Source organism: Cimex lectularius, unplaced genomic scaffold (genome assembly GCF_000648675.2).
Source record: "Cimex lectularius strain Harlan isolate CLEC.00 unplaced genomic scaffold, Clec_2.1 scaffold102, whole genome shotgun sequence".
Lineage (NCBI taxonomy): Eukaryota > Metazoa > Arthropoda > Insecta > Hemiptera > Cimicidae > Cimex > Cimex lectularius.
In genome coordinates, this window is record NW_019394228.1 from 1,597,638 (window position 1) to 1,620,289 (window position 22,652).

Sequence of the window (22,652 nt, forward strand, 5' to 3'; positions counted from 1 at the left end):
TCCTTTGGAGATTCTGCCATGATTAAAATCTCACCCATAACCATACCTTTTACTGTTTATTTGTTTATTTTTAAAGAATCAGGACAATCAATAGTCCATCAATGATGGCCATTAATTTTGTTTTTGTGTTTTTTTAATAAGATAGAATACGGTACTTTAAAAAAATTTATTTCACTAATAGAATTATATGCTCTGTACATACTGTTTACTCAGTAAATTACTTAAATTATCAGTCTTATTTTTTGCAATCCACCCCAGGATGGCCCTACTTTAAGTACAACAGGAAGCCTTACAGAAAGTTGGGTTGAGTTCTCCATTTCCCATTTCACAACTTGTTTAACCAACTCCAAATGTTCTTCTGAGACCTTTTAAAATAGGTTTTTAAAAATTATTTTATTAATAGTTTTAATCACTTTTTAAATACCTCATAGAGAAGTTCATCGTGGATATGAAGAACAAGATGCGATGAAGGGCCATTTGTTGTAAAGTTGTCTCTTTCAGGCAATATTTCATTCAGCCTCGTTTCAATTCTAATCATTGCCTTTTTTACAATATCAGCTGCTGATCCTTGGATTGTTGAATTGATCGCTTGCCTCTCTGCCTGGCCTACGAATCAAATCATAATTCTTCCATTGCGAATAAATTCAAAGAGAAGAAAATACTTTTCTTAGTGCTGTTACTGCTATTGATGGCAGGAAGCAACCTCTTCCTCCCTGTAATTGTTGTAATAAACCCATTCCTCGAACAGTCTTTAATGCATTTCTTTAGAAATGCTTGGACCCCAGGATACGATCTTCTGAACTTGGCTGCCATCATGCCTGCATTAGCAGCAGTTTCTCCCAAATGATCGCCTAAGGTCCTGTCTCCCATTCCATAAATTATACCGTAAATAATTTGTTTCGTTTGCTGCCTTAGTTCATCAGTGACCTAAAAAACAAGGGAAAAGAACAAATCAATATTTTATTACTTATGGGATACTTACTAGACTAGGATTGATGTTGTTCCAATTTGCGGCTATGCTTATAAAAATATCTGCATCAGAATTAATCAAATTCAAAAGAACTTTGTCTTGTGAAAAATGTGCAAGAATCCTCAGCTCCAATTGGCTGTAATCAGCCGACAGGAATAGATTGCCTATTTAGTTTTTATTTAATTTATTTAATTAGTTATAAAACACTTTACAAATTCAAATCTTATCACTAACCTTTGTTGGGAATAAAAGCAGACCGGGCACTAAAGAATTCTCCATTTATAGTGAAATCCCTAGCTACATGTTGCAAATTTGGGTCATGCATTACAATGCGCCCTGTTGATGTGCACATATTGGAAATTCCCCTACACCTTTCATCTCGTTCAAGACATGTTAAAAGCTGGCTCAAATTCTAGTTTAAATGGAGAAGTAATATTTTTTTAAATTTAAATCTGTTAATGGTATATATTTTAATATCTTACTCTAGCTTTGAGAGAGGAAAGTTTTCTCCAATTATGAATCGCCTTCATAAATTCACTTTCTGCTTCATTTTCAGGGGTGATTTTTAACAAATTTTTCATCTGAAAATAATGCTCGGTTTATTAACAAATTTTTGAATAAATGTTTAGATTCAATTACCAAATTGATATCTTTTCTTGATGTAATATTAAACTGATGGCCGGCCAGTTTATAAATCTCTTCTTCCAAATTTTTCATTGCGATCTCAACTCTCTTCCATAAAGCTGTTGATGTTTCCCTATTGAACTTTATCCCAACAAGTTCCATATTCAGAATTAATGATAACAATGGAACTTCAATTTCTGGAATAAAAATTATTTTATGAAAATTTGTAACTAGAACGATTCTATAACAATATTCACCATCAAATATATGATGTAGCTGATTTTCTTTTAATTTCAAACTTATTATATTTTTTAGAGCCCAAATTTGTTTGATATGTGACATTCGGCCTGAGAAGTCTTTATTGGAAGTTAAATAATCACTGGCCTTGAATCAAATAAATAATGCGTTGTTTTAATAAGCAAAAAAAAAAGATGTTTTTATATTTTTTCAGTTAATAATAGGGGGAGCGTCGGTGGTCGCAATGGTTTAAGCATTGACACGGCGCTCATATGCTGTAAGGTAAAGATCCCAGGTTCGCACCCCAAGGGTTGATATAACCTGATTTATCTGGTGTTGTGTTGTGATGGAAATTGTATAGGGGGATCAGATAGTTGTCAAAAGGAATGCTGAAGTTGTTGTAAGTACCTTTGACAATTTGTTTTTGACTGAAAGAATTCAATGTGCTGGACATTAGCCGACTTGGAACTCAATGATTCCACTCTGCCCAAAGTGTATTCATTAATGTCTTGTTTGAGTTAGTTGAATTTTGGTCACAGATTTCATCCCTAAAGGTTTTTATAGAATATGTTATGGATATTTCAAATCAGTCTTAAGAATCTGACTTGAGAGGAAGTCATTAGTTCCTTGTTGTCGATGTACACTGTATAAACATATAAATCAAAGGAAGAATTAACCAGGATCTAGGTGCACAAGTTTTTTGAAGAAAAAATTGTATTTATGCTTGTTGGTCATCATTACAAAAGAATATGACAAAAAGCGATTCAGAACAATAAAATACATTATGCACATATTTTTTGTGGTTGGATCAAAAAATCATTATTATGAATATTGTTTGTTGATGAATTGGAATTTTATCATTGTTTATTTGAAGCAAGATCGTGAAATTGTAAAAAATCAGAAAACTGGGAATAACTCCGAAACTTTTGAGATTTGGACCATAGCTAATTAGGACTTTTTGGTTCCATTTTGAATGTAGAATCTACTGGCAAAGTTTCTAACACGAGTAGCCGAACACCCTGTATAAGTAAGTTGTGGGGAAGTGTGGCATGAAAAAAGGGCCAGATGTGACGTGGGAATTGAACCACTGGGTCTACGAGCTGAGAGTCTATCATGCTGGCCAATGGGTCCCCCAATCTTAATCTTCTTAATTCTCCTATTATTAATTTTTCCTAAATTAATTTTGACTCCTGTTTGACATATATAACTTAACAAGATGCAGAACAAATTGATAAGTACATAATTTTTCAAAAACAAAAGCAAGGATCAACAAAGAAGTATAGAAAATAAAGTTGCGAGATGAATAGGACAAAAGAGAAGAAAAGCATTGCTTGAGATTCAAAGAATAGAGGATGAGAAGAAAGATAAGAAAAAAAAACCGAAATGGGGCAATATAACAATAATTGGAAAAATTGGAATGCAAACGAATTAGGCAGACATCAATTTGGATACAAAACGCTTCTATTTATTTTTCTAAAGTTAAAGTTCATTGCTCATTAGTATTTAAAATAAAAACCGAGAAACTTACTACAGTATGCTATGGTGTCTGTATATTTTATATATATTTTACAAAAAATAAAAAGTAGACCTTTTTTTCCAAATAATAGTCAATGTTTTAACATAAGTATAATAACACCATCTATTGGTTATGTGTGACACTTTACAAGTTTACATCTGGTGGAGAGTATTTAAACCAAAAAATGAGAAGGTTCAGTTGTACGTTTTATCTGCCTTCCGGTATGTTGTGATTGTGACTTTACAGAGGGTAGGCTCAGCTTTAAGCAACTTAATAGGTATTTTAAAACTCCCAAGGGAAAATGATGCCGTTGGAAAGGTTGGTGAATCTGACGGTTGCTAGGAAAGGCATGATATGCCTTCCATCGCGACACGTAAGCTTTTTTTCTCGGGGCAAGAAAAAGGAGGAAAATAAAAACGAGGAGACGTTCAGCATCGACGGTGACCAGATTGACAGAGAACTGATGATAAGGGAGAAGAATGAAGAATTGGAACTGAAAAGAAACAAGTCAAACCTTAATCCTCACCATAGAAATATGATCTTAGGCCTACCTCCTAATAATATGGAATTAATCGACTGTCATAAGACGATGAGGTACAAAAGAAAAATGTTTGGAATGTACGTATGACAAGTTTATTAAGTACACAAAATGCATGTTTTTCTATCATTTCATTTTTTAGGTACGGAAATAAGAGCGGAGTAGACCCAGGGGCGCTGTGGTATTTAAAAAGCGACTTGGCTGAATCGGATGAATTTGAAAAAATCGCGTTCCCTTATAGCGTCCAAGAGTCGATAGAAAGGGCACTCGAGGTAAAAAGAAAAGAAGAGGAAAGGATTTGGGAGAGGGAAAAAAAGATAATCGAAAACCTGAACAAGCTTGAGGATTGGAAAAGGCAAGTGCAGGAAAGGGCGGCCAAAAAATTGGCCGATATGGAAGCAGCCAAAGCCAAGAAAGACGCTCTAATAGAAGAGGTCCGTCGTCACTTCGGCTACAAGATAGACCCAAGGGATGAGAAATTTAAAGAATTACTCCTCCAAAAGGAGAAAGACTATAAGAAAAAGCTCAAAGAACAGAAAGCAAAGGCAAAACAAGAGAGACTCTTAGAAAAATTGGGCAAAGAAGCTTAAGAGTGAGTTTATTTCTGTAAATACAGTGTAACATTTTTTTAAGATTATTAAATAGTATTTCATCAATTCTTTTATCTCCCCTTCTGTTAAAATCCCTGATTTTTCCCCCAGATTGTGTCTAAAATGCTCAAATGACAGTATTCATCATGCATTTACATACATATGAATGGGGGGAAAATCAGCATTCAATAACGGTCGATTCCAGCAAATGACGAGAAAAAAACAACCAAAAGCACATATCTTGATAATTAATCACTGGTTACAATCACTAGGAAAACTTTGTAGTGGACTTTTTTTTAATGGTTTTATGTTCTAACATAAATTCACCAGAGCACCATTGGGGGAAGGGGAGCGGTTGCTGAACTCATGATCGTGGTACATATTAAAAATGAAAAATAATATTACAAAATGTAGCTAAAAGAATTAATTATGTTCAATGTCGTACGGCTTACAAAGTCATAGATATTTAGAATAGTTTATATTAAAATATGATCAGAGATGAGGCCAACTGAAAAGAAAACATTCATCCCCTTCATCGAGGGTTTAAGAAATATACCACCTTCATCATAGCTATGAAACTATAACTTTAATTTAAAAGGTTAACAAATATTAATGGTTAGGGATGGTCCCAAACATTTCCAAACCAATAAACTTAGAATCTGTCCTAATAAGCAACAATCCATCAGCTTTCAACATAATCTATGGATTTCTAAAGTCGATAAACGTTTCTTTTTGATTATCTTCAACCATGAAAATTTAGAAGATGATGGAGCTGAATGAGTGGTGTGGGTGCGCGGCGGGGACCTGGCCCTGGTCGGCCGATCACGCTCGACAGTAAAATGAAAATAGAAAACTTCATGGGTAATATGCCAGCATAAACCCCCCCCCCCAAAAAAAAAAAATTAAAATCTATTCACAAATTTGAAGCCTAAAGTTGAAATTAAAAATTGAAATCAGGAGAATAAATATGAGGGTATCACCTAGCTGGCATACTACTCTGCTTAGATTCCCGTGGACCGCGGTACTGTACTGGGTCATTGGACGTGCAAATTTGTCACGTATAGTTATGTTATTTTGTTTCTATTTTCCCGACTTGCATTTGTGTGTAGCCATCTACGTTACTTGGTGCTGACAGCCTCCGCCAAGTCAGCATGGCCCCCAAGACCAGCCAAGTTGGAGTAGTACTCTTTTCCTTACTTCAGGCTGCTCATGATAGCGACGAATAAAAACCTACATGGTACAATGTAGTCCACCACCAATCTAAAGAATCTAGCTCTTTTTTTTGTTCACCAGTCGTCAGATATATTTGGGGGGGCCGTAAAGCAAAAAATTCAAATAAAATCTCTAGCCGAGTTAAGTAGGAAGCAATAAAGTTCCCCCGGGTGACAGGAGGAGGAGAGTTAAATCTCCTTATCAGGATGACATTAAGGAAGAAAACTGGGACCTGTGGCGTGCGGCATCTTGGCGCACCACACAGGTCGATCGTCAGTTTATTGTTGAATATTAGTGGATCTGTTTTCTGAGAAGTGCCACCCACTCCGTGGGCCACCCGTGTGAACCGATGCCGAATCCCACCTAAATAACAAGGCTACAATCCTTGTCATTACCTTTCTGCCGCCTTGCATAACGACGCCGCTCCGGCCTTAAACTTCTCACTCCACATCTTATTCGCGGTTTATTAAATCCATGCCCTTTGAGGACGGCTTCGGCTCCCGAGGCTCTTATTAACAACCATTATCTGACAGCTTAGACCATTTTTTTACACAGCTGCCGAAATCGTGTTTGCATGTTTGTTCTAGCCTCTTTCATTATTAAGCCATAATAATAATCTTTGCTTTAACAATTATTTCTAGGAATAAGAAAAATTGGGAATTATTTTGTAGAAAATGAAACATTCAAACTACATACGATTGGCCAACTACAAACATCAGTAAAGCGATCCTTTGGATAGGGATAAAAGAGGCTGCCACAAAGTTTTTTGCATTTCGGCATGGAGCGTGGTAGCCGAGTGGTTAAGGCGTCAGACTCTCGGCTAGTCTGGTCACGGTCGTGGGTTCGATCCCCACCATCACCTCTGGAATTTTTCTGACGCCTAAGGGGACCGGTGGCCACAATTGAAAGGAATTGACACAGCACTCAATAGGCGGAGCAGGATCAGATCTCAGCAACCCTGAATTTGGTCCCAACTACCTTCAAAAATGAGTTTCTTCGATGGAAGAACACCAGGGGCTCAAATTCACACTTGTGTTGTGAGCCCCCAAAACTGGAGGCAGGGATAAAGTACAATAAGCTGTACAGCTACAGTGCTCAGGAAACAAAATGGGGCATAACATGCCCAGAGTTGTTTTTATTTGATAGTTGACAACCTGAGGTACAAATGAGAGGCTACCATTTTAGGATATTGACTATAAAATGATTTTTAGTATACATTAAAAGCCGAGTCAGTGATTAGATCGAGATGTTCAAATTACTACAGTTTAAAAAGACACATGAAATACCAGAAAAAGAAGTAAAAACACAGAGGGCTGGTGATGACCTAAGCTGTTTGTAATAAATAAAATTTTGACTTACCACCTGTTTAAACGACCGACTATCATCACTCGGGTTTATTAACCAATCAGCAATAAAGAGATCTTTGATTTTTGTTCTGACTAGAATTTTCGTACAGTTGTACAGTAACTTTAGATCCTCTTTTATATTGAAAGTAACGAGAGTTTTGTCTCTCATTTGAAGCACTCGACCAAGGATTTTTAGGCAAGGGCAATCTTAAATATAAACATGTCATTATAACATTATCTGATTTGTAGAAATAATAAATTACCTGCTCTTGTGAGATCAAAAATATAATTGGTTTTATCCCAGTACAGATGGACACTGATCAGTGCGTGTCCTTTGTATGACATTTCAGGTTTTTTGTCTAATTGGTTTTTCTTTAAAAGTTTCACCCCAATTCGTTTTTCAATTACAGTGTTAGATGAAGTTTGAATATAAAAAGCCGCTTCGTCGATTTTTACAAATAAAGAGCAAAATTTGGAGAGCAGTTTTTCATCTTTACACACTTCAATGTCCATGTATTCTTTTTCAACGTTGTATTTATTATTTACGTTCTGTTTTTCCAACTTTATACTTTTATTTTTCACTGGAGAAATTTGAACATCTTTTAAACATCCAATTGTATTTATTACACAGTCAGAAGGCGTTCTAAAAACAATCCTTTTGTTTAATCTCACATCAAATAACAGGGAAAAAATTATGCACTACTCGACCATGTTTTGGCCTTATTTTATAAAAAATGCAAGATAGTTTTGTTAATTTTTTCTTGTAAAAAAATTAGCCTGTACAAGCAATTCTCACTACTTTGAGATATTGTGTTGAGATCAGATAGGTGGTGGACCTGTAATATGATTAGTTTTTGCTGCAAAAATAAGTCTAAGAGTAAAATAAGTGATTAAACAATGATCGAAGATGATCAAACTAAAAATCCCAATGATTTACAAATACATTACACGTTACCTGTTATTGTTTGACTGAATGGGATTTGCATCAATCTTATCATCAAAATGCACCTCCTCGATATTATTATACTCTTCAAAAACATCCGCTATTGAAGAATTTGAAAAATGATTTTTATCTCTGGATAAAGTGCACCTAGCCTCATGATTCCCGTGCTTTCCTTCCAGATCAAGTTTATCGATAATATGATCAATTTTATTCCCTTTTAGTTCATTGTTGTCTTGGCTGTCAGACGGATGTTGTAATGCATTCAACACCTTTGTTGGTGTGGTGTTAGGTGTTTTTGAGGACTTCACTACAGAAATGCCTAGTGCTGGGTACTTAGCTGGTGATTTACCACTGTTATGCCTTTTCCATTTTTTCGGTGTTGTATCATTTGAAACACTGTCAATGCTCAACAAACGTTTCTCTGCTGTTGCAGGCATGAACGGCGCTCTAAAACATGTAAAGCAAATGTTTATTTTTTACTTGGGGAGTTTTTATTAAACGAGAACATATCAAATAAATTAACATGTACCTTAAAATACAAACAAATTTACTATGTTTATCAATATTGTTAAAGTTTACCAATTCATTTCTTTATTAAAAATTACCTATTATTAGATAAAATTATTTCAATTGGTTCATCTGGTGCTGAATGCTCCTCATCAAAAATGTCAATGGAATTTTTTCTATTAGCATTTAACATTATTTCAGGAGTTTCCATTACACTGTCCAGATCAATTTTGTGTTTACAGTAAACAATTTTATCAAGTTTATTTTCATTTTTGGCAGGATTAACTGAGGGATTCAGTGATTCATTTAATACTCTGTTATCTTTCTCTTTTGTCGGAGTTGTATTCGGTGTTTTCGATAGCTTCACTACTGAAGTTCCAAGCGATGGGTACTTCGCTGGCGATTTACCGCTGTTGTACCTTTTCCTTTTTTTAGGAGTTGTGCGAGTTTGATCGACATTCAATAAACGTTTTTCAGCCGTCTCGGGCATATATGGCAAGCTAAACAGAATTTTAAAACAATAAGAAATAAATTACAAAAAATTAAGCACACTTTTTAAACAAAATTAATAACTCATTAATAAGTAAAAATATTTGTACGCATCTGCATAAATATCTAAAGTGGATCATGCCAATTTAAATATTTTATTAATTAATTTGTTTTAATATTAATAAATGTTACCTATCATCCTTGTTTGTGGTAAAAACGTTGTCCTCTGGTTCAGAATTTACAGCCTCAATTCTACTGAAAGATTCTTCAAAAGCGTTGGCTAAAAAAGTGTTCGTCATGCTTTTTGTTTTATCGATTCCCACAGGCCCATGGAGTTTGGAGCATTCATAAGCTTTATTATTATGTTCTGCAATTTTATCACATTCAACTGGGCTGCTTGGACTTGACGTCTTGCATATTCTCTCCTTCTTCGGTGTGGTTTTCAGTGTTTTTCTTGATTTCATTGACACATCAAATGAAGGAGAATCGAGAGAACAGAAACTGTCATGCCTTTTTCTTTTTTGTGGGGTTATTATTTTACTCGATGCCATTTTTTTAACTTTTAACAAATTTTCGTGAGCAGCAGGCCTGAAGGATAATCTAGAAAAGATTATTTAAATTTTTTGTTATTGTGACGAAGATATATCAGGAATACAGGAATAAAAAAAATCCTAATTTTGGGTTCTCTATATACTTAAAATTTCACTTTTGATATGAGCTGCATAAAATTGCTCCTTTGTCAAGCTTTAGAGGAATAAATACCAACCATCAAGACTTTGAAACTATTATTAACTACTAGGATACAAAAAACTAGGTTTGAAACCATAAGTTTCAGTGCTGAAAGTAAATGTTCATATTTGTGAGTTAATAATAATTATTCAGAAATCGTGAGATGCGGTCTGGTGTGATGTAGGTTTCAGAAAAACATTTTCTTTATCGTGCCAACGTTTCGATCTTTATTGAGATCATCTTCAGGGCTCAAAGTGTTTGTCTTCTGTGTAATTGTGCCATTCTTGCGTGTCGTGTTGAGAGTGTGTTAATAATAATAGTTTTAAAGTCCAGGTGAAGGGTTATATTCCTCAAAATCTTGATGAAGATACTGAATTTTTTTCTTTTATTTCAAACCTGCCTTACCCCTGATGTTTTAATTCAAAATAAATACTTTCTCTCCAGAGAATAAAATAATAAGAAAAATTTTATAATGTGATATTTTTTATGGTATAACATCGGGATTGTCATAGGCTACCCAAAATCCCTGAAAATCGACAATACTTTTTTTAATGCTTCCAAAAAACATTTGGATTTGCCTATAATTTTTTCTATAAAAAATAGGCCTAATTAAAAATTTACTGGATATTTACTTTTGTAAAACTAGTATGACCTTTTTAATTCGTATTAATAAAATATTACAAAATTGAAACAAAAAATTTTGATTATTTTTTAAGGTAGCAACATAAGTGGCTTAAAAAATTATGAATAAATCAAAAACACTTTTAAATGTTTTTAAGTTTATTTGACATATCGAATACAACAAACTGATAAATACAAAGGGTTTTTTTTATGTACAATATAAAAATATACTGAATATATAATATTCAACTCATTTTTTTTAAATACAATGTTAATTAGAAGCCCATTTTCAGAGATTTTCAGGTTCTTTACTCTTACAACTGTTTACTTTTTACAAGAAACTATATTTTATTAGAATAATTTTTACCTGTTGCTATTTGATGGAACAGGATTGATAGTGTCGAGTGTTTCCGATAGACATTCTGCCATGCCATTAAAAGAATCCTCAAAAGCGTCTGCCAAGAATGTATTTGAAACGGTGTTCTTGTTATTTTTCTCTAAGGTCTCTCCAGAATTGAGAATATTTTCTAATTTGGAGTCAATACTGATATTATCCTGAAAATACTCAGACATGTCGGGTTTTTGTTTATTCTTAGCGTCTGGAGAATTTATTAAACAAGGCTTTTTACGCTCTACTGGTGAATTTTCTACTAAAGAATCGCTCAATCTCCTTTTTGGAATATAGGAAATTTCCTCGTGAATGGAACGCTCAAAAATGCTATCGCCACCTAAATTTGGATCAAAATCGTCAAAGTCTCGTAATTTGATATTTTCAACTTTTACGTCGACTGGAGATTCGTTGAATATATCAGAATTGCTATGGCATGACGTATTTGAGCCCAGTGACCATTTTCTTTTCTCCTTGAATGATATATTTTTAGGTGTTGTTTTAGGCGTACTACTTTTAATTTTATGTGCGATTTTATTTTCTAGAAACACAGAGTTCTTAATACTTTGTTTTATACTTTCTTCTTGATTACATGTATTCTCTGTCAGGCTGTCAAGACTGAAAGGTTCGTTAAAAACCGAAGTACAATTCGAAAATTTCAAATCATTTTTATCTGTTTTTGGTTTTATGAAATCAATATCAAACAATTCTGAGTTTTTCTGTTCAATTTCAAGCTCTTGGGTACCTGGTACAATAATGTCATTTTCATAATTTTTTGTTAAGGACGGATTGATGTTAGGTAACTTTTGAGAATTAATTTTGTCTTGATTTATTACAATTTCTTTTGGTTTTTCACATTTCTCTAGAAACTTGATTTCCTCTAATATTTCCATATCAGAAAAACAATCGAAATCATCATTTTCTTTAGAAATTTGGGCTTTGCTCAGTTTGCTAGTTCCATTAAAAGATTCACTTCCATCTTTGGTAATTTCGTTTGGATTTTGTTGAACACTATCAGATTTTTTTATTTCTTCGGAAAGCTGAACTGTTTCTTTAAATGTTTCATTTTCTTTTTTGGCCTGTACAATGGGTGATGGTTTATTCTTCGCTCTACTTAAAACACTTGATTTTCGTTTCGATGTCCTTTTTCTTCTGAAGGAATGCCTAGATCTGCTAGATACACTAGACCAAGAATTGTGCAATGTGGAACTTTCGTAAAATGACGAGCTAACACTTGCATTCCATTCTATATTCACAACACCCAATTCCCTCTAAAATCCAATTAAATAAAGTTAGAAATATATTAAATTAATTATACCAAATGAAGTAAATACCGAAAGAAAAGCTCGAGCCTCGTGTATAAAAATATCAGCAGCTTCTAGATCTGAAAGCCCAGGTCTGCCTGGCAAACATATATCTTTACTATCCTTAAGATCAACTGCTTCACTAAAATAAATATACAATATGAAAAATCACAAAAATTAATTGTATACATTTTTGGTAAAGTATATCGAACTTTTGGTACGGCATGGCTTTGCGTATAGCATTTTGTATTGCCTGAAGGTTGGAACATGCGAGTTCTGAAAGAGTTTTTATTCCGGAGTTAAACAATCCTCTTGCCAAGACTGCAGTCATGCAATCAAGCCGCATCAAGTCCAAAAGGTCCCTTTGGACGCCAAATTGTATTCTTCTTCCAAGTTCAGCCACCACGACTTCCAACGCACCCCAACTTAATTTGTGGCAAAAGTTTGTCACCATGCCTAAAGTTATTATAACAAAATTAAATGTCACAGATAGAGAAGTTTAGAAAAAATGGATTACCAGCAAATGTAGACGCCGATTGCTGTAAAGACTGAAGCATCCCTTTGTTACACCCATATTTTTCTGCAACTGCATGTAAAGGATGTTCGTTAACAAGATCTTGAAGTGCGAGTGCTGTATAAAACCGTTTTAGAACTGATATCCGTTTAGCCTGTATAAAAAATACAAGAAAAAGACGATGTATCATTTTCAGTATTAGAAAGATCGACCACTTTTTCACTCACGGGCACTGTGGATATTTAAGATTGTTTTGTCCTGTTGACCTTAAAACAGGTCGAAAAATTGGCAGTAACAACGAATTTCATCTTCAAGACAATTACCTTGATCCAGAGTGTTCGTAATGTTTTATAATAACAGATAGTGACAATGAAAAGTTGATTTATTTATTTGATCAACTAAAAACTAATTCAATTAAATATTCTTTTTATCTAAGGTCTTGGTTGAGATGAAAAAGTGTCACAAGCGAGATTCAAACCCACGACCTTCAGTGGAGCGGATCAAAGTCAGTGGTTAGAGCAGCGGCATATTAAACTGAAATTTTTGTCAAATCTCGCTCGTGACACTAACATTTTCTTCTTGACCAAGACCTTAGATAAAAATAACATTTAATTGAAATAATTAATATAGTCAATTATGGCCGCTGAATCGATAAATTAATTAAATAATCTCTTTATGTAAGGTTTTGGTTGAAATGAAAAAGTTGGTTCGAATCCCGCTCTTGGCACTAACTTTTTCGTTTCAACCAAAATCTTGATGTATTAATTAAAGTAATTATTTTGCTGACAGCTCCCCTGGCCCCTTCATGTCACTGAGACTCGAATCCTGATTACACGACATTTGAAAAATGGCAAAAAGGGGGAAAATTCAAAAGGTTGTATGTTGAGATAAGGAGTTGGTGTCCAATCGGATCAAAGTCACAAAAGCTCAATCGGTTAGGCCAGCAGCGATTCAGCTGACGGTCATGGGTTCAAATCCGACTCGTGACGCTAACTTTTTATCTCAACCAAGACCTTAGATAAAAATAATATTTAATTGAAATAATATTGTCAATTATGGCTGCTAAACATATATGGATTAATTTTTTTTGCCTTGTGCAACCACACATCAGCCATACTGTCAACCGGGGATGGTTATGAAGCAAGGGAAACTGATGAGGAGAAGCCGCTGCGCCCCAGACTACAACCACGCAGCGGTAAGGGCTGCCATGCTTTCTTTGTTCCTTTTTTTTTTAAATTATATATAATTACAAGGGCACCTGGAAGACGTAGATAAAAACCATTTACACAAAAACCTATATGGAAAAGTCCACGTCTCCCTACGCTCGAGGCTATACATTGCCCAGAAAGCACGAGCAGCCCCCCACCCGGAATGCAGCCGCTGCACCCTGTCACCCCAACACCCCAGACAACGCAACACAAAAGTCAGAAACAATTACTTGACTCAAAAGTCAAAAAGAACAAACATTTTACAGAGAGAGAAGTCATTCATACACAGAAGCGGCGGGGCGTCTCAAAGTACTGAGGTCCCCAAGACCCCGCCCCCCAGAGCGTTGACTGTTCAAATATCTATTTTACCCCCCCCCCCTTGGTGAATTGATATAGAAGCATGTAAACAATGTCTCTTACTTCTGAAATTAGGGACTCCAAACAAACGGTTTTACTACACACTACAAGGAATAGATCCTCTCCAGGAAAATTTTTCTCCTCTCCTCGTGTTCTGGGCATTCCATAATCAAGTGATTGAGGTCTTCTGGTTGATCACAAGTCATGCAATTTGGGCTGTCTCTCACAACTATTCTGAATCAACGCGCACCCCATAACCCGTGATTTGTACGTATTTGCACCATCGTGGAGAAAAAACGCCTCAACCCCTTACACCCTTGAAACCATGGCTTCTTAGGCACCATGGGAATATGGATTAATTAAAACTAATTATTCATACAGACAATATATCAAACACAACTTAATAATCTCCTAAACAAAAAAACACCAGATTGTATGAGGAAAAAAACAAGCTTATCGGTTCTTTCTGAGATTTCTTCTTGAAATCTGCTTGATGATGAACCTGCAGTTTATTTTCTATTGTCCTGATCTGCCTATTCTCACTGGTTAGTCTATCGGACATGACAGACTTTCAAATATTGGAATTTTATTGAATCCCATGTTTACTTTTCTCTACTAAACAGAATTTATTTGTTACTTACATTATCCCTGACGTTAATCGATGATCTCATAGCCTTAATAAGAAACCGTTCCTCTACACCAATAAGATATCCAATTTTTTTAACACTCTCGTGCAACGATTCCCAAATTGTAAATGCCTTTACCCAATCGATTTCCCAGTGATCACACACTGAGAAAGGAATTACCTTGAAAAAAAAAAGTAATCAGTGGAAATAAAACCATGTATGAACTTTTTTAATACCTGATATAAAGCGTGTAAATCAGTTTCAAGAACGAAACATTTCCTGGCCCTTGCAAGTTCATTTGTCAGGACAATGCCCTGATCTGGTGGTATAGACGCGGCGAAACAAGCCTCCGCCAAACTGGACGCAGATATGTCTTCGGAATTGCAACTTTTTGCTAAAAATCCTTGGTCTTGCAAGGAATCCAAGCATAAAGTGACAACATCGTCAAGTCTTTCAATCCCAAATGATTGTGCCAGAAGAGTACAACTTGCGTAACTTCTAATTTGATCTTTGGTGGTGACAATACCGCTGGCGATAATCTTAGAAAATGTAAAAAAAAATAATAATAATTAGTATAATTGATCTAAAAGTAAATAAAATTGAGAGAAGAAAAAGTTAAACATTTGTATTACTTCTAATATAGCTCTTTTAAGACTATTTGACAAATCGCCTTGGCCAAGGCAACTCTCAACTGCTGGCAGGTTTGAATTGACAATTTGCAGCCCTGCATACTTGTCTTCTTCAGAGCAAATCAAATAGCTCTCACCTGAAAAATCAACAACCGTATTAAAAAAGTAAATAAACATACAATATTCTTCTAGTTCAATACCTTCAGTGTCTTTCCCCATTCTCCCAGCTCTACCAATCATCTGTCTGTACGTGAGAATATCCATAGGTCTTCCGTTAAACAGAGGTGTCCTAACTATTACTCTTCTTGCGGGCAGATTGACTCCGGCTGATAGAGTAGAAGTCGCGACTATAACTCTTATTACGTTCTTTCTAAACGCACCTTCTATAATGTCTCGTTCGTCCATTGTCAACCCTGCCGATACAAAAGCAACGGATTTTTACAAACGTATTGAGTTAATTTTCTCATAAAATATTTACCAGCGTGATGAAAACCGACTCCAAAAGAAACACTCCTTCCTAATGACTTTTCCAAACCAGCAGGGCATTTTTTCAATTGTTCCAATACTATACTAATTTTATTTGAATTGAGTTGTTCTCTCAAAGATAAGCCTATATTGTCTTGAGAACAACCTTGAAAAGTAAATAAATTATTGTGAGATTCTTAGTTGGGGATCATAGCAATGATTTTATTATTATTTTTTAAATTAATAGTCTACACATTGTACTTGTACACAGTTCGGTCGTTACCAATTTTATAATAATTGGTTTGGGCCAAAGCTGGCGTGTCCGGCATGTAGAGAAAGTTAGTTGTAACTCACCTAATTGAAAGGCTCTGAACAAAGAGTGCGCAAGAATGCCACCGGATTTGAGCCCAGATGTATTTGGGTCCCCTGTTTCGATTCTTGGAGGAAACAGGGTTGTTCTATAGAATATTGTGAATGTATTTATTACCATGAATCTTCTTATTAGCATGAATGTGTGATGGAATATCAAGTAAACCATCATCTATCATATTATAGGAGTGAATTTAAGAATGAACATGAGTACAAATGGGTTTGGAAGTACATGAGTTAGATGAACTAACTTTTGACAGAACTCCTCCCACTCCAGAGACAGCTGGAAAGATCTAAGATCTAAACTTGGACAGCCGATACCCATGGTGGGTGATACTTGAGTTTGCCGGCAATTTACTATAAATAGCAAAAGTTGGAATTGCCAATGGATTATGAGAAGCGAATAACTCAACTGTTGAAGATGGAAAATAAAATAATAAAAGATAAAAACCAATGATTAAAATTAAAAAAAAAAAAAAAAAGATTATTAGAAACAAACGTACAGGCTCATCATCTTGCACACACTACAATAATTAATTTGATTGCATAAATTACAATATACACTAATAATAAATTTGCTTTTGCAAAGTAAAATGTTCAAAAAGTTTTGTACAAACTTACCCAGTTTTTTTATTTCGACTGAAATCTGCTGAGCTAATGTTTCACACCAGTTTTTGGTTGGGCAGAAGACTAGCACGGAATATCCCTTTAAAATTGTGTCTATACAGAGGTATATCACATCTCCTGAATCTTTCTACCGATCAGTAATAAATAAATGATAGTTTATAATAAAATAATAATATATACAGGTTAATAAAAAATTAATACATTTATTGTAAATTCAGGTGTGATCTCATGGGAAAGATAGTTTCCTGGGCTTTTGTAAATTTTTTTATTAACCTTAATATATTCATAAAGTGGAATTGGCCTGAATTCCGTTGTATAAAGTGTTGCATCAAGCCACGAAGCAAGTAAATCTAAATTAGGAAGTGTGGCAGACATTCCAACTATTTGTATCATTTCAGTCAATCCTCTGTAATAAAACAGTTAATAAATTATTTCAAAAGCATGAGTTAAAAAAACAAAAAACTGATTTATTACATTTTACAAATATATCTAATTTTTGTGAGAAGCAGTTCAAGCAAGTAACCCCTGTGAGGATCTCCGAGTAAGTGAAGTTCATCAACTACAACACATCCAACATTTTCAAAACTCCGTTCTTCTAACAATCTGAAAGTAATTAAACATTAATGACTTTTTTAATGAATTTACGTTTTATTTTTTCACCTGTTTATAAGACTATTAGCTTTTTCAATTGTGCATATTGCAACATGAACTGCCCTAAAGCCACCTGGAGGACAATAAGAACCCATAAAACCATCCACTCGTATTCCACTGCCAGCGAGTAATTCCTAGTGCGGATAATTTATGAGTCAATTTGGCATTATTTTTCACATAATAATATAAATAAAAACCTTAAAATATAGCATTTTTTCTCGAACTACAGAAACAAACGGAAGGATGATTATGACTTTTTTCTTTCTTTCTAATACAGTTTGGAGGGTCAATATCTCAGCAACCAATGTTTTCCCTAGGACAAAAAAAAACAAGCAAATTAATATACAGAGAAAGTAAATAAAGCCTTTTATTTATAGTTAGAAATAGATTTTATTACTAGCAAATAGTTTGCATATCGTTAGGTTGTTTTTTAGAAAAGTCAAACATTTTAAATGTCATTAACAGGTTCCCCCCCAGGGTCATTAATGATGATCAATTTTTTTTTTCCACTGTGACCTAAAAATTCATTGGAACTGATCCTTCTTTACTTCTATACTCCAGAATATGGGATTCCATCAAGGTAGTTGAGCACTTTCAGGAGTTCCTTTTCACTTATTTCCCTAGGTGTTAGTGTACAGTCACATAAATATTCTGACGTTTCTGCTGTTTCATGGCAGAGTTGGCCGACTTCTGTTTAAGTTTTTCCATTTTTTAAGGTGGTAATAAAATGGGCAATGACCAATATAGAGGCCTATTATTCTTTTATACATGAGAGAGAGAGGTAGATTTTTGTTTTCCATGTTGAGAAACTTCTTTGTTTTGAACCTGATGAATTCATCCACGTATGTTCTTTTTTTTCTACAAAAATCCACCTCTATTGACATTGAATTCCTGGACATACAAATATTTATTGAGCGATACAATATTAAGAATTATAAACAATAAACGCAGGAGAACCACAGGGCACCATATTAGGTCTATTACTTTTCTTGTTATATACCAGTGATTTTTCAAAAATGGACGGAAAAATAGCAACATTTGCAGATGTCACAGTGATGATATCAGTAGGACCGACCATCAACTCATCCAAAATCCTTTAAAAGGTGTGTATGAAAATAAATTAAATGGACAAAAATGGACCCATCAAGGAATGCCACTTGAGGAACCATGCCAGGCGTAGCTTTTTCTGAGCACCTCTGTATAACATTACAATCATATGAAAATTTGAGGCCAATTCTTGCTTCATCTGTAAAAGAAATTCGTTCCCAAACTTCCAATGTCCTGTTCGCACATTCCCAGCGAATTGTAGCCAGGCCATTTTCTGAGCTGTGGCAAGAAGTCCATGAGCAGGGTGGCAGGCCCTGAGGTTATTTTCATTTTAATTATTCAGAAATCGTGAGATGCGGTCTGGTGTGATGTAAGTTTCAGAAAACCATTTTCTTTATCGTGCCAACGTTTCAATCTTTATTGAGATTATCTTCAGGGCCTGGTATTTACAAACATTGTTTAAATTTAACAAATATCCTACATTTATTTGTTAAATTTAAACAATGTTTGTAAATCCCAGGCCCTGAAGATGATCTCAATAAAGATTGAAATGTTGGCACGATAAAGAAAATGTTTTTCTGAGACCTACATCACACCAGACTGCATCTCACAATTTCTGAATAATTATCGACTAACGGTCACTAATCACCACACGTTATTTTCATTGAGCTTTCTTACAGTCCTGGAGGAATCAAAACGTTTCAGGCTTGTAATCAGATTTCTTATCCCATTTCACTTAAAGCTTGAGTTTCACAGAGCTTGATGAAGGACAAATCTATCATCTCTCTCATCCATAGACCTAGGTTGACCCTGTCCTGGCTTTCTATTGCGAAGCACTGTTTCTCTGAAGCACCGAGCCCTTCATATTTTAAAGTACTCTGTCTCCTAGCAACATCACACTCGCTGTATCCTTTCTCTAATAATGTTATGAACCTGCCACTGTCATACTCACTCAAATGCCTCACTTAATCCTTTGAAAAGATTTAAGAATAAAATTAATATCAAATGAAATCAACAAAGGAAAAAGATTAACTGAAGCTTATCATAATGGAAGGGCAGATGGTACTTTTTGTCCAAATGGGATTAATCAGTACAAAAGCAAACGAAGCATTATTTGCTGTTTATTTTGACTATGATTGCTCCTAATTACCTGTAAGTAATGTGGAAAAATAATTGATTTAATTTTAAGCTAAATAAATTGAGTGGTGCGTTAAATTTCAGTGTTACAGGGTTTTTTCCCATCCACCACCCAGCCGTACTGGAGGGAGAACAGGGGTGAGTATTACAGGGTTAAATGCCAATTCTGCCATGGAGGATTCACTAAATAAAATGTAGTACAGTGCCAACAGAACGAAATTTCTATCTTTCCTGAAATATAAACATTTTCGCAATTTTTGCCTAAAATTTTTTTTTTCTATAAAATCATAATTTCTCAACTTTAGGGTCATTAGAATACAAATCTAACCCTTATTACTCAAACTAAATTAAATTTTCCACAAGATAACATTTTATTGAAAAATTCGCGCTTCTGAATACACGGTAGCCATCCAAAGAATAACAAATGACAAAGTGCATTTTTTTTTAATACTCAATTTTAGCTCGTGCAATGACTTTTCCATCAAAATTTTTGAGGATTTCACCAAAGTTGCCTTATTTTATAAGTATTCCAAGGACATACTCACTTTTACTTTTTTTTAGAACTTTTCTTAGTGAAATATTGTTTGCGAGATTGAAAAACATGATATCGAACCTAAGGAGAGCAGCAACGCAAGAACATCATACGTTTCATATTTTTAATGAAAAATTTATTAGTTGGTAAAAAAAATCAGATTCATTCTTCACATAAAGTATACATAATTAAATAAAAATAAAAAATTACAAACTTATGTAAACAATCTGATTTTAGACTAAAATTTAAAAAAAGTTAATATCTCAGGAAAGAGTCATGTCCTGGTGACACTGAGGTATGCTTTATGTAGTGAATCCACCACGGCACTATTGACATTTATCCCTCTATATATGATTGTAAAATTAAAGGTTGATCTAGTAAGACAAATTTTAATATATAAAAACCAAAAAATTAAATAAATTATAATAATTGAGATAATAAGAAACATTGTATTTAGAAGTGAGTGGGCTGCTCGCGAATATTGAGTACCCCATCGACTCTCAATTACAAAGCAGCTATACAGGGTGATAAAGGAATATTCATGACTCTGTGGCCCTAATTTAGCAGTGAGAATATAGTAAAGAATATAATTAACTTATTTCAATTAATTATTATTTTTATGTAAGGTCTTGTGGCTGAGATGAAAAAGTGTCTCTGGTCCAAATAGGTCTGATGAGTGTTTTGTAAGCAGTTAGTTTGTTATGTATGCTTAGTTTTGTCTGAGTAGTCCATATCTTTTGTTAAGTTCTTGTCTTTTTAATCGTGTAAGTGGGTTCCAAGTAAGTCTACTATCTAAGTAAAGCCCAAGGTAGTGGACTTGGTTCGATGTTCGTAGTATTTTGTTGTAAATGTGCACTGGTGGACAGGTTTGTCGTTTGAGCGTAAATGTAACTTGTTGGCTTTTTTGTGTTTAATCTGATCCGCCACAGATTGCACCAGTTGGTAATAAGGTTCAGGTGTTGTTGGAGTGCTTCTGTTGCTAGGATAGGATTGGAGTGTGTTGATAAGATTGTGGTGTCGTCCACGTAGGTTGTGGTGTTTGGATGTGTGGGTGTCAGCAGTGTAGATGGTGTAGAGGATTGGACCTAGGATACGTCCTTGTGGAACGTCAGCTTTGATAGGTGAAAAATCGGTACCAATTCTTACTTTAAACCATCGATCTGAGAGGAAGGATTTCACAGAAGTAGGAATGAGGGAGGATACATTTTAACTTATAGAGGAGGCGGAATGCTTCCATAACGTCCAGAAATACGCCTGAGCAGTATTGTTTGTTTTCTAGAACCGAAGATATCTTGTCGACTACTCTGAAGCTACTGCTGAACAGTGAAATGGAGAGGTTGAAACCCAAATTGATGGTTAGGAATTACGTTTTCAGAGTCGAATATAGGAATTAGTCTTTAAGGAGGATACTTTTAAAGATTTTGGATAAAATAGGAAGGAGGCTTATTGGTCTATAAGAGGATGGGGCACTGGGGGATTTGTGTGGTTTTAATATTGGAGTTATTAAAGATCCACTGAAATGAACCACTGAACCATCCCTAAACAAGTAATTTGGTTAAATAGACCACTAAACATAAATGGATTAAGATATTTAACAATGAGTGAGAGTATGAATTAGGATAAAAACAGCTTGGAGCTGAAGTGGCATAACTGTTGATAGTCCTGGAGTTTAGCTTCTATGTGTAGAGAAGACAAGACCGAGATCAGGTCCGGTAGGTCTACTTCCGAACTACAAAATAAAAATTAATGAAAGAAATGACTTTGCAATTGAACCTGTCAAGGTTTGATTAATAGTGCGAAAAGACTTTGCTGATGTTATCCATTTTGGGACGAGCAGTTTGGTTCAGTCATTGAATGGGATGAAATACACAAACCTGCGGATGTTGGAGCTGAGTAAATCAAATTTCCTCCAGTGAGCACGTTCCCAGAGATCAGGCATTCCACCTGCCAAGGAAACATGCATCTTACGCCTTTCTTTACATATTTCTGAAACGGACATTTTAAGTCTTTAAAAAAAAAAGATTTTGAAAGAAAAAGAAAGAAAACCGGCTGGACGAACCGCCAAAACATAGTCAGGCAATCCCCAAGATTCGAGTTTGAGCTTTTCCTCCCATGGTAGAGACAGATCGAGAGACATGAGGCCTGATGTGGAAGCCCATCCACCAGTCCACGATCCATCAGATGTTTATGCTTATGCTTATCGACGGCGAGCGTGTAACCTTTGGGCGGAAGTCTTATCGTCTTTCGGGCCGTTTCGGCCCGTTTCGCTCCCCCTTCTGTATAGTGCGACCGAGATAGGCCCAGAAGTTTACATTCTGGTGCGTTTGAGTTTGACATTGACGTTTGACGGTTTGTCGGCCTTTTTCTCATGGGTCTCGTCGTTCGACCGTTAACCCTTTTTTGTGGAAATGATTTACCTTATTTTCGATCGATGTTGGGAGATGTTCGATATGAAATTGTTTATTAATTGTTAATT

At 34.9% G+C, this 22,652-nt stretch overlaps 2 protein-coding genes across 2 annotated transcripts; one reads left to right on the forward strand and one right to left on the reverse strand.

Annotated features, from left to right (window-relative positions):
- Window positions 1-151: 151 nt before the first annotated feature.
- On the reverse strand, window positions 152-22,646 carry LOC106665449 (DNA polymerase theta-like). Its single transcript, XM_024230358.1, has 29 exons — window positions 22,236-22,646; window positions 22,051-22,162; window positions 17,658-17,773; window positions 17,470-17,594; window positions 17,284-17,412; window positions 17,011-17,215; window positions 16,804-16,936; window positions 15,827-15,979; window positions 15,549-15,761; window positions 15,352-15,485; window positions 14,956-15,258; window positions 14,735-14,899; window positions 12,532-12,682; window positions 12,227-12,470; window positions 12,045-12,156; window positions 10,690-11,981; window positions 9,165-9,572; window positions 8,582-8,983; window positions 7,989-8,423; window positions 7,297-7,676; window positions 7,047-7,240; window positions 1,852-1,978; window positions 1,610-1,791; window positions 1,453-1,551; window positions 1,205-1,382; window positions 983-1,134; window positions 663-927; window positions 425-606; window positions 152-365 (listed from the first exon to the last, which is right to left on the reverse strand). Exons 1-29 carry the CDS (start codon window positions 22,311-22,313, stop codon window positions 222-224), a joined length of 6,813 nt encoding a protein of 2,270 aa, XP_024086126.1. The 5' UTR covers window positions 22,314-22,646; the 3' UTR covers window positions 152-221.
- On the forward strand, window positions 3,516-4,544 carry LOC106665497 (growth arrest and DNA damage-inducible proteins-interacting protein 1). Its single transcript, XM_014391948.1, has 2 exons — window positions 3,516-3,965; window positions 4,028-4,544. Exons 1-2 carry the CDS (start codon window positions 3,649-3,651, stop codon window positions 4,473-4,475), a joined length of 765 nt encoding a protein of 254 aa, XP_014247434.1. The 5' UTR covers window positions 3,516-3,648; the 3' UTR covers window positions 4,476-4,544.
- Window positions 22,647-22,652: the final 6 nt, after the last annotated feature.

What these genes read in the sequence shown, in the direction of transcription:
- LOC106665497 (XM_014391948.1), top strand. Translation starts at nt 3,649, where the DNA reads ATGATGCCGTTGGAAAGGTTGGTGAATCTGACGGTTGCTAGGAAAGGC. An exon ending in AAAAGAAAAATGTTTGGAAT is followed by an intron (nt 3,966 to 4,027) that starts GTACGTATGACA and finishes TTCATTTTTTAG; the next exon opens with GTACGGAAATAAGAGCGGAG.
- LOC106665449 (XM_024230358.1), bottom strand. Translation starts at nt 22,313, where the DNA reads ATGTCTCTCGATCTGTCTCTACCATGGGAGGAAAAGCTCAAACTCGAA. An exon ending in CTCAGCTCCAACATCCGCAG is followed by an intron (nt 17,774 to 22,050) that starts GTTTGTGTATTT and finishes TTTTTGTCCTAG; the next exon opens with GGAAAACATTGGTTGCTGAG. An exon ending in AGTCGAAATAAAAAAACTGG is followed by an intron (nt 15,980 to 16,803) that starts GTAAGTTTGTAC and finishes TTACTTTTCAAG; the next exon opens with GTTGTTCTCAAGACAATATA.